Source organism: Equus quagga, chromosome 7 (genome assembly GCF_021613505.1).
Source record: "Equus quagga isolate Etosha38 chromosome 7, UCLA_HA_Equagga_1.0, whole genome shotgun sequence".
NCBI lineage: Eukaryota > Metazoa > Chordata > Mammalia > Perissodactyla > Equidae > Equus > Equus quagga.
In genome coordinates, this window is record NC_060273.1 from 103,272,596 (window position 1) to 103,285,321 (window position 12,726).

Sequence of the window (12,726 nt, forward strand, 5' to 3'; positions counted from 1 at the left end):
TGGGAATACACAAATTATTTAACTTCTAAGTGAAAGCTTTATAGATCTGACATGAAAATTCTTATTGCCATAGTTAAAAGAAGTTTTGTAAATTAGTGTCTATATATAGAGAAAAATCATAAAAGGCAAAAACATTTTCAGGAGGAGCAAAAGACAGTAGCTGCCAACACTCAGACAATAATTTTTCTATGCAGTTTTAGTCCTAATACTAAGCCATCTTGTCAGCAATTGATTTAAACCATGAGTCCCAAGAACTAGTATATATCTTGACATCCAAAATGGATATAAAAATCTTTTTCCTACAAGATTCTAGATACTGGAAGAATTCCTCCCTTTAATTAGATGTTGCCATTTCATTCAATCAACTAGTATTTTATTTATAGAATGCCTACCACAGGCAAGGAGGCCCTGTGGGGCACATGAAAATGAAGTAGACAAGTCCCTAGAATGTAGTAGGGGAAAGAGAACACTCATATGATGACAAGGTGGTAAGCAATTATTACGGTAAACACAGTGGCGCTATCTGCTATCACAGCTCATTCACTTATGCATTTGTGTAGTCATTTATACAACATATACAGAGTGCTTCCTCTGCTAGAAACAATCCTAGAAGTAGAGAGAGACATAGTCTCTACTCTCAAGGAGTTTATGGTCCAAAGGAAGAGAAAGACAATGATCAAATAATCACACACATGCATGAAAGAGAGATGCATGGTTCTGAGGGTACATAGAAGAAAGGGGTTTGATCTGGTGAAGCAGAAGCAGTTGATGATGTGAGCTCTGATCTTAACTATTACCAAGAGTCACCTAGGCAAAGAGGATGAAACAGCATGCACAAAGGTGCTGGGGGGTAGGGTGCATGGGAAGTACTTAGGACCAAAAGAAACCCAATGGGCCCAGAACAGAAATAGTGAGAGTCACGCTAGATGAGGATGGGGGACAGGTAGGGCCCACATCATGAGGGGCTCTATAGGCCATGGTGAGGATTTTGGCTTTTATGTTGAGAGCAATGAGAATACATCAGAGTAACAGGGGACAATGAGGTTAGATTTGGTTTGAAAAACACTCTGCTTACTGGGTTAAGAACAGATACGGTAGAAAGAGGAGAGAAAAGTAGATGTGTATAGGCTAGATTCAGGAAACATATGATGTTAGTTTAGACTGGGGTGGTCAAAGTAAACAAGTTTATAGATTTGAAATATTTAGGCAATGAGATAGCCAAGCACTGGTGATCACTGTTGTGAGAAAGGACCGGTGAGGGAAAAGTGCCTATCGGAGATGACTCCAAGGTGTCTGGCACCAGTTGGAAGGTGGTGCTAGTCACCAAGAGAGACAACACTGGAAAAGGGCCAGGTTTGGGAGGAAGGGAGATCACGAGAGTGATTTTGGATATGTCCAGCTTGAGATGCCCTTAAAAACGCAGAAAGAAACATCAGGAAGCAACTAGATAGATGGGTATGGTGAAGCCAAAGCTGGGGATATGAATTTGTGGGTTCCATCTGCACAGAGGCAGTCACTGAAGCCATGGGAGTAGGAAAGATTACAGAGGGAACATATATAGTGAGAAAAGGAGAAGGCCTGTGGCCAAGCCTTGAGGGCTCTGATATTTAATGACTAAATAAAGAACTATAAGAGAGGGAGAGAAAGAACTCCCCTGGACGTAAGAGGAAAACCAAGGAAGTGTGGCGCCACAGAAGCACTGGCTAGGCGGTGTTGTAAAAAGTGTCAACGGTCAGTGCTGAATGCTGCTGAGAGATGAAGTAAGATGATGATCTAGAACATACACTGGATCTAGTGACTTTGGTAAGAGTGTACGATGGAGGCTAAAGTCAGACTGAAGGAACTGAGTGTGAGAGGAAAGCGATGAAATAAACTCATCTCATAAGCCCTGGCTCAAGAGGGTAGGGGAGACAGGAGTAGCGTAGGGGAAACGAAATGAGAGTCTGAGAGAAAGCTGTTTCCTGTCTTTATTTTTAATGGAAAAAAAATGAAGAGTGTTTAAAAGCCAATAGAAAGAATTTCCTAGGGAAATGTTGACTATGAAGACAGGGAGGGGGAAAAAGGTAGGACGACTAGTAACTGGAACCTGAGGAGGTGACTGGGGTAAGTTTCAAAGACAAGTGGAGGGACTGGCCTCAGACAACAGGAAGGTAAACACCTCTGCTGTGACGTGAGGGAAGACGGAAGGGATAGGAGTAGATGCTGGTATCTAGAACAGACAGCCCTGTCGAAGGGCTGTTCCCTCCATAAAGTGGATGGTGAAGTCACCGGTTGAAAAAAAACGATTTGAAATGGTCAGTGCAGAAAGAGGCAGAGCGGAGTAAGAGAAAAAGGGCCATGTCAAGGGCCATCTGCCGTGAGTGATCAGTAATTTATGGAGGACTCTGAGGATAACGTTTTTGCCATCAGATGAAGCATAATTGTCAAGTTGGTTCACGTCCGATGGAGCCTTTGCCACACTGTTTAACATGGAATGCTGGATTTTTGCTTTGAGGAATGAAAATTGAACAAGAAGATAGACAAGTAAATCCATTGTCAATTGATGGGTCCAACACTAGAAAAAGTACACTATAGTTTCAAATAAATTTTACTAATCAAATTTAATCTCATAAGTACGTGCTAAGCTCTACTCTTTAACCGAACTCTTATTTCTTCCAAAATAGTTTTACGAAATTTTGCCCAAACTGATTCTTTAACATTATTTTATACCTACATAATAAGCAAAACTAAAATGACTCAAATGCAAACCTTGCACTATGTATATAACAGAACTTCTCTTTCTAGTGAATATAGGCTAAATCTATTATAAAGATATCTCAATACTGGAAATTGTAAAAAAATTAAAAGGCGAAAAGTCATAATTTCAAATTTAGGTGGCAAAGAACAATCAACATCAGAACATGCAAGTTATTTTTTTTCCTACCATATTCACAACAGTTCTTTTTTCTAGTAGTATTCGAAATAAATTAGCTGTAATCTTGTTATCATGGACACCTTGATCAAGCCCTCGATTATCATCTTGCATGAGTCTTCGATCCATGATAACTTCGATCTGACCTAACAAACAAACAAACAAACAAAACAACCGGCCAGGGTTATTTAATACAAACATTCACTGAGGATCATGTAAGTACAAGGCATGGTCTTGACTGAAGTTTCTCCTCCAGTCAGGGAGACAGAGCTATACAACCCACTGTACCATGGCCTTTCTCTCCATAATAGCTCAAAGCAGCTAGTACAAATTCATAAAACAAGACTGTATTTCTCCTTTCTTCATTAATGTGTAGTAAAATCTGATTAAAAATTTTAAAATGGAACAAAACATCAAAATTGTTTTTATGTTGGTAGCTATCCAAACACTAGGGCATTTGGGTGTCTATAGTGGGGCCAAGAGAGCTTTATTTCTCACCTCATCTTTATCAGGGAAGTAAGATAATCCTAGATAGGTCATGACTGCTAGAGTCCTACTGTCTGGTCCCCAATTTAGAGGCCAACTTTGAGAATTCAAGGCAGGGCTTAAAAATGGGTGGCTCAAGAGTCACCCCTGGCACAAAGATGTTTTATGTTTTGAGCTTTTTAAAGTTATGTCAACATTTACAAATTAGAAAATTTCCATAAAATTCCAGACTTCTGGGCTCTGTTCAAAAACAGAAAAATTTGGCAACACTGGGCCCCTTTCCCCATGGCAACAATGAACTGGCGCTAAGTAGTGGCTGCCCCACTGTACATGGGGAACCTGCTCTCCAGTCTGCTCAAGTCCCACCACTCCCTACTGGATCCCTGACATGAGGCCATTAGTATTTATATAACTGTATTCATGTCTTTATGGCATGACCTCATAATTCTGTCTAATGAAAGCCACAAAGAAAAATGACAAGTAGTATGGTTTTTTGTGTGCAGAGGTACAGAATGTATTTATACACCTAATACAAAAAGAGGGTGTGTGATGAAGGATACACCAGGCATCTGCACTTATCTGCCTGGCTCCTTAAGACATCTGTCTTATTAGATACTCTTAGTATGTAAGGAAAGAAGAGCAATTGATGACATGTAAATGATAATTAAAAATATGTATTATAGAGGAGAAAAGCCGCCCAACAGAAGGTTTTACAAAATTTAATCAGCATCTACTATCTATTTTCTCTTCCTCTCTATCTCGTTCTCTCTTTTGGAATCTTTAAAGTCGTGTCTGTCACCTCTTTATCACACACCTGTATCATCTCTACTCCCTTTCTTCTTTTGAGTAGTAGTGTCCTAGAAGGTCGTGATTCAGAGAAGGACCTAAGTTTGAACTGTAACCTCCCACCTTTCAAACTTAGGCAAGGTACCTAATCTTTCAGAGTCTGAGTTTCCATAGCCATTCAATCATGACAATGACAGAGACTTCTGCAAACAATGCGCTATCAGAAGAAGTAAATTATCTTTAAAAACAATCACTTTCTAGGGTCCCCGTTCTTCATGTGAGGACAGAGGAAATTCATCATTTTATGTTACTCTCACAAAACTCAAAATTACCAACAGTTTGGGTCTCAAAAGAAGAAAGCTAGTGACTGGAGATGACAATTAATACATACGACCAACAGAAAAATTACACACTCGGAACTGAAACTTAAAAGAGGAAAAAAGAGTCTAAACAATACATACCACTTTCCAAACTTGAAACACCTAAAGACTGAGCAGAGAGCAGTGTCAAGCGATACTTGGCATCCTGGATATATGCCATTGTAGTCATTGGATAGACATTTGCTTGAAGAGGCAATTTGCTCATCGTCCTTCTAGGTTGAATCTATAAGACCAAACAATTCTCTTTAAAAAAAATCAAGTGATATTTACACATGTACTTAAAAAAATTAGTATTGACTATAGATGACTTTTCTTCCAACGAGTAACAGGTACAGCTTGCTTTCTTGTCCAAGGGAAGAACTAATTTAAAAATTAAAACATTCTTCAAAACACTATGACGAAAAATCATGAGAATCCTAGAAAACAGTTTTTAAGTGAGAAAGGTAGAACTTGTCCAGATTTTTAAAAGAGGCATTCCTATTTAAATTCAGAATAAAAATCCTTACCAAAAGTCTTCTGGCTCTCCAATATTTGCATAAAACAAATTATAAAGGTATTAGGTATTCATTTTTCATCTAAATCTAACATCCTGCTTGTGTAATGAATGCTAAGCATAATAGCTCTCTATCCCCTTTCAAGAAATATCTCTTATCATGCTTGAATCAGTTTTAATAAATACCACAGATCTCTCCATCAAATCCTCTAATATATTACATTATAATAATCAAATGTATATTCATATTTAAAAACTATTCCATGTTTACTCTTGTTTACTTTCAACGTAGATAGTTTCAAATTCCTGTTTTTCTTGGTCTAGCATCTGAACGCATGAAATATAACTCTAACTTTATGTTTTGAGAGAGACTGACAACGCACTAAGCTAGTCTGGGTCAAGGAGACTCACTCAAACCTCAAGAGGAGACATCAAACAGAGACCCTGTTATCAGGAATCTTTCTTATATCACATAAAAATGCCATCTCTTCTTTTAAACTCATGCAAATTTGACACGTAATTCAAGAAAAGGAGAAATACAAAGTTAACATAATAGTCGACATATACTGAGTGCCCATTAACACCAGGTATGTAGTGGGTATTTCACAAACAAGATCTTCAACCTTTACAACAATCCTGCAGTTATGTCCTTCAACTTAATGGTTGTATTGACTAGTGTCTTTCCCAAATTCACGTTCACTCAGAACCGGTGAAAGTGATTTTATTTTGAAATAGGGTCTCCGCAGATATAATTAAGTTATATTGGATTAGGGTGGGCTTTAATCCAATAACTGGTGTCCTTGTAAGAAGAAGGAAATTTGGATACAGAGAGACACAGATAGAGACACAAGGAGAACATGTGACAGGAAAGGCAGAGATCAGGGTGATATGCCTACAAGGCCAAGGAGTGCCAAGGGTTGCCTGGAACCACCAGAAGATGGAAGAGGCAATTTTCCTGGAGCCTTTGGAGGGAGTGTGGCCCTTATGCCACCTTGATTTCAGACTTCTAGTGTCCTGCACTATGAGACAATAAACTTCTGTTATGTTAAGCCACTCAGTTTGTGGTAATTTGTATCACAGCCTTAGAATATTAATAAACTGGTGAAGAAATAACTGTAAAATGTTCAAAAAAGAAGAAAGAAAAGTTAGTTTGAAAGACTTCTCCGTTTCTCCTTTCCAATCCTGACCCTCTCACTCCAATTAACTGACATACTTATAAAAAGGACACTTAAAACCATCACAACTGTGTTGCTGTTACCTCACTCCCCACCTGTGGGCTTAGATTTCCATCAAGTATTACTTTTTCCAAGGCTTAAAAATTGGCCTACTTCAAAAGCAGAAATATTTAGAGTTTAGACTTAAGAATATTTTCTTATTTATTCAAATACTCAATCCTTGAAATTCACATTTTTATTCATTCTTACTAAGTATTTCTCATTCATGCCTACACTCACACATACAAGTAATTGCTTCTGTAAGATTTTAAGAAAAGCTTTTCTTTTGTACACAGGAAAATGAATCACCATAAAGTCGGGGCTTCATTTGAAAACCAAACAGCTGTAGTAGAATTAACATGTTAATTCAAAATGTCTGGTGCAATTTTTATGCTTTTGGAAAAAGTTTAAATTTAACTTTTGCAGGAAATCGTAGAAGACAAAATTATCACAATCCTTTCCACTCATCCCAGTTGAAAATCAGACAAAGTTAAAGCATTTGTTGTGAAATTATTTCTATTCATAGCCAGAAATTTCAAAAATGCAAATGTCTCAAAATCATGCTAATGCTTTTAATAGTATTATTTCAAAGGTGTGTTGTCACACACAAACACTTCGAATGCAGAGATTTAGGCAACAACCAAAACCACTCATTAAACTAGAGAAGTGACAATCTGAAAAATTTTTATGAATCAATTTTCTCATTACTATTTCAAACTATTTTGTGAAAATTTTTATTAAATATATACCTATCCATATTTCTAAATAGATATGTCTGTATTTGTATGTCTATGTACACATGTGTATGCATATAAAGTATACAAACATACACACATATTGATAAAGAGAGGAGAGGAGTTTTCCTGAAATTTAAAAGAACCCACTATTAGATCATACATTTAGAAATATACATAGAATAAACTATACACGCATAGAACAATTCCTTATGAGGAAAAAAAGATATAATCCGTCAATTCCTAACTATGTTTCCTTTCTATTAGACAAATTCACATATATTTTTACATTAAGGCATTTAACAGGCCTAATGGTCACCAAAGCTTCCTTTGAAAAAATAAATCCTTACAAATAGATGTTTTACAAAACAGTACCTCAAATATTTGTTCTAACTTTGGAAAATCTTACGAATGCAGAACCTACAAATGTCTGTTAAAATTCAGTTTTATTTTAGAAATAATTTGCCACCATAAGCATATTTTTCAAAGGATCCAAAATTAACTGGCCCATTACCATACATAAAAGTTACACACTAATATAACCATTACTCAGACATTTTAAAGGAAAATTACCTGGTATCCATTTAGGTCAGTATAAAATCTATTTTGGCTGTCTATGCTAGAGGAAATTCTCATTGCAATCTCACGGTTATATACTCTTCGGATGTCCACAATATTGGAAACTTCCACAGACTGTCCTTCTATTCCTAAATTTAAAAGAATACATACATTAGTAGAAAGAAATTAATTGCCCCACTTTTCTAAAATATACTATACATAACTCCTTCCAAAGTTACATATATTTTCCTGTTTTCTACTTTCTATCTTTACCATCTCTCATAAGCTAAATGATGTCACAATTCACCTTTTCTTTTTTTTAAGTAGAAGATAGTAGATAACCTTTATTCAGGAGCACATATAACTCGACAGAAGGATGAAGAGCTAGGGATGAGATAGTAGATGAAGTATAACATGCAAATGATTCTCCAATGAGTTCTAGAGGGGGAAGAGGACATTAAATGAGAAAAGGTCAGCCCCACTACAGGCCAGTCCACCTCTGGTATACACTGCCATTTCCAGCAGAGCCATTCAAGCCTACTTTTTCACCATTCTCTCCTTCCACGCTGGAAATTAGAGCAGTGAAATTTATAGTCTGTTGGTTCAAGAGACAGTGTATTATTGCCCATGATCTACATCTAGGAAAAAGACAGGAGATCCAATGAGATGTTTATGGCTGAAACTGATATTACCATATTAGTATTTCGGAGTATAATCTGGAGAGTTCCCCGGAAGTTAAATCAATTTTAATTGAGTTTGGTATCTCTTAGGATCGCTTATTGTGGAGTGATTCATTTTGCCCTTTGCTATATAAAGCACAGGACAGCTTGAAAAAGTCCCAGACGTATCAAACATTTTTTTTTTGGATAACCCTAAAGTGTTTACTAATTTCTGTCTGTCATGCTACCCTAACTATATCTTCAGGTCCTCAGTGAAGCCTTGGGTCTATTTCAGAGACTGAGAGAGGAGTTATGAAGAAACCCAACACTCAATACAGGTCGAGTGTGTGTAAGAGATACTATAGGATCTTTTGAGAAAGAGAGCAGTTAGGAAAGCTGTCAAAAGAAGAAAGACTGGCCCTATCCTATTTCATACAGCTGAAGGTTTTTGAGGGTCCAAGAACCTCGGGCACTTACCTGCAGTTGTTATTTATTATCCACCTCTCCCTACTCTTCACACAATCTGTCACTCTGTGCTGATAACCAGAATACTCTTTAGATAAACAGGGCTGTATAAAGAAAAAATGGGGAGGGGAAGAATAGAGAGTAGGGAAGACTTTTTGTAGGAGCCAAGAAGAATCCCCAGAGCTTAGAAGGTGAAAGCAAATAGTTAAAGAAAGGAAGTTTGAATCTGTGGGATTTGTGGAAAAGAATGTAAATGCAGCTGGTCTAGGCACTACAAGTGTACGTGAAAAGGACACTGGAAATTGTAAAAGTAGCAAAATGGTGACAATACTACATATGCCGAAGCCACCATAACAGAATTTTCAGAATGCTCAGGGAAGTTCTTTTCTGGTATATGCTGCTCTTCCAATTCAGCAACCTCTATCAGAGCTGACTTCAGTTCCTTACTTGTTAATAAAGCTATGATGAGAATGATCCCCATGGGTGGGGGAAGGGAGTACCTTTTTTTCCCTACTTTATGGCCATACTCAGAACCACTAACCTCTGCCTGCTAAATACACACATATATTTCCTTCAGAGAATTACCAGAAGAACCTGCCAAGATAGCTGATCCAAATATTTCCACTACTATTAGGAAGTTAAAAAAAATCACATACACTGATAATAGAACAACAGTATCTTCTTTGAACGAGGAAATGTTGCTTTAAATGCAAACTTTCCTTTCAGTATGCTTACGATAGCCAGAATATTTTTCTAAAACCAAATGAAATGTATATGGAATTTTAAGACAAGCTTCTACAGATGAACCAAAGATGCCTCAGAACACAAAATGCAGCATTAGGGATGAGAGTAGTCACAGAGCATTAGGGAGAATAGCAGTAAACTCTAATCTATTGGAACCATTTGCAGGGTGTTTAACACTACTTTAAGTTTTCTCCTCTCTAGTTTGGATATTCTCTCAGGGTCAACAGAATACACGAAGTGAAATAAAGTCTTAATAAAGGAGAGCATCATAATTTCAAGTCATTTAGCTCTGGAACTCATTTACAAAAAACATACTTCAAGAAAAAATTAATAATTTCACGTTACCTTTAGCAACAATAAATTATTTCTGTTGAGAAACTCATCTTTCCCAAGCTCAGTATTATGCTCAGATCCTGTTGTGGCAACAAATCCTTAAAGCTCCTTAAAAGGAGCCTCTATGTCCATTCACAATTCAGCAAGACATAAATTTAAATTCTGTGTCAGGACAGTCCTTTTAAAATAAGATCAACTTTAATATGCTTACTATGAACAAACAAAATAAAACCTGTAATGGTAACAAAAGCAAGGAGGTACCCCTGAGTTCTCAAAGAGAATGTATTACTTTTTGAAGAAGAATGTGTGTGAGGGCGATAGAGGATTGCTAACTTGTCCGATGCTGAGTCAAGAATTCCCAAGGTGTGCTGTTTCCAAAGAAGCTCTCGGGGCTGAGGGGAGAACTCCCTGGGAAGCAGGGTACAGCCCAATGCTCCCTGCAGTCTGCTGGATCTTTGCAGTACGTGGCAGCAAAAGGTACTTTAACAAAGTGGTTCCACCTGTGCCTGGATGGCCAGAGCTTTCTAAGCTCCTCTGGTTTTTCTTCAATCCTGGGAAAGAAAATAGCTCCTACTTTACAAGAGCAGTCCATGGGGGCGGTGGGAGGTGATGCCATTTCCAGATTTCAACAAGAGAAATAAGTGTCCTCTTGCTGCCGACACCTCACACTCTGTCCCCTTGGAGAGGATGGAGATTATCTATCCTTATTGACACATGCAATGCAAGATAAAATTGAGCCAGTCCACAGGTGAAAAGCTGTAATAGAAGCCAAATAGTCTTTCAAAAACTTGGAGCTTTATTTTTCCTCTCTAGAGCCTGTTAGCTTCTCTTACATACTCCTTACATTCCAGTTTTTACAATGGTTTGGGCATGTGGTAGGTGCTGAATCGAGATTACACATAATTGGTGAGGATGTGAGAGGCTGTCCCTCATCATACAGAAGTTAGGTGACATGGGAGGAAAGCAGACTGGGCGGTGGATAAGGCTCAAATAGATGGAAAGATGAAGGAGCAAGTACTTTCATTTTGAGCAAATACATGTATGTTAGGATGTAAGCTCAAGGATAGGGACCAGGTCTTATTTATCTTTATTCCCAGCACATAACAGGACAAGTGTCTGCTGAATGAAGGGTGGCAGCTCTATGGGGGAATGACAACAGCCAACAATTACTGAGTTCTTACTATGTACCATATGCTTACTATATGCTTTACATATAACAACTCATTCAATCCTGACCTAAGCCTAGGAGGAAATTACTTGCCCCAGGCAAAGGCTGGCAGAACCAGGACTAAATCTCTCACCATCATGCTTCACTGGCAGACCAACTCCGGGAGAAAGTCGAAGTTACTTTGGGACCAAGCATTGAAAGAAGCTTTGCAGTAACTCTAAGTAGAGAGACACTCCAGATTATTTTTAAAAAAGAGAGAGGGCACTGATCTGGGATCTGATGTGCTGTAAGAGCTACTTCACTGAGTGAAATAAAATTAAGGGACAAGGCTTGCCAGAACCCCAAACTTCTTTAAAAACAACCCAAAAATCTCTCTAAAATGCCACAGTCACTTTAGAAGCCAATAAAGTAATATATATTAACTATTAAAGACACATACCCTATTGTCTCACTTATCTCCCTAAAATGAGCACTAATCACAAGCACAAGCAGGTTCACTGTACAGCGGTGCCAAGAGTAAGAAGATGGGAAAACACACTAGATGTCCGTCAACAGGCAAATGAATAATAAAATCAGGTACACCCACATTACAGAATGCTGTGTAGCAAAGAAAAGAATGAGGTAGCTCTCTGTCCTGGCAGAGAAAGACCTGATGAAAAAGCCACAGCATTTGTGTAGTATGGTAAACTTTACGCTGGAAACAGACAGAAACATAATACTATACATTTCTACAGGTGTGTGTGTGAGTGAGAGAGCAGGGATGTGTATTATCTCTCTTGAGTAGTGGATAGGGGCCAGGCACAGATTCCAGGGGGTTTTCCTTATATTTGTAATGTACAAAATTTTTGTCAAAAGAGTGTGTGTGTGTGTGTGTGTGTGTGTGTAATTTGTATTTGTATACACAAAAATAATTTTAAGCATTTTGAAAAGAAGAATATTTTCTAAGAAGTTTAGGAAAAAATAAAACTAAGTAGGCAAGGGGTCAGGGTCAGGAGGCATCACCCTCTTAACTTTGCTGCTTAGCACCAGTCTTAAGGAAACCAAGAAGCATACGCCTTCAAGTGGAGAGAAAAACTGGAGGGTATCTCCTCCATGTCTGAAAGAAGAGGTGGAGGAAACATCCAGGAGGGTATAAATGACTCTGAGTGATGCAGATGGAAAGCCTGGGGTCATGGCTCTAAGCAGCAACTGACGGCCTCTGGAGAATCCTAGGTGTCATTTCCTCTGTACAATTTACTCTCATCACCTGTCAGATCACTATAAAATCTATCTGGAACAGCCTAATTCAACCCTTAACTGTGGAATTTCAGAGGGCCCAACCCTCTCCACCTCTCTAGATCACCTTATTCCAGCAATTCTGAAATGCAAAGTATACTTTTCCAAGGAATATACCTGATAAATCAGACACCACTCTCACCACACTCAAATGGTTACAGGAGTGAGAGGCAGCAGCTTGGGAGAAAGAGCAAAAGAGAGCCTCACTCATACCCCAGCAAGAATCCAATATCCTATTATAGTGGCACTCAGTGTGTGATTAGGACAAGTTATTAGATCACGATGGAATAACAGTAACTGGCCCACACCCACCCAGGAAAATTAAAAGTGATGGTGAGAATCCTAAGAGAGGTGTTTAAGTCTTCAAACAAATGTTTAATTGAAATTTGACATAGATATGAAATCATATAAAATAAATCCTCAGAAAACCTATCTGAGATTCAAAGCAAGGTCTTCAGTGAGTGTCCTTAAAATGCAGGCTCTCAGGCAATAATGGAAGCTTGCTATCTAATTGTTGTCC

General features: G+C 38.1%; 1 protein-coding gene across 1 annotated transcript in view; it reads right to left on the bottom strand.

Moving 5' to 3' along the window:
• The window catches only part of MAN2A1 (mannosidase alpha class 2A member 1), a 169,354-nt gene that overhangs the window by 15,776 nt on the left and 140,852 nt on the right, over positions 1 to 12,726 (bottom strand). Inside the window, exons 17-19 of the mRNA XM_046666313.1 lie at positions 7,578 to 7,711; positions 4,645 to 4,786; positions 2,924 to 3,057 (exon numbers count right to left, since the gene is read on the bottom strand). Coding sequence (XP_046522269.1) covers positions 2,924 to 3,057; positions 4,645 to 4,786; positions 7,578 to 7,711 — 410 coding nt within the window. The remainder of the gene's footprint in view (positions 1 to 2,923; positions 3,058 to 4,644; positions 4,787 to 7,577; positions 7,712 to 12,726) is intronic.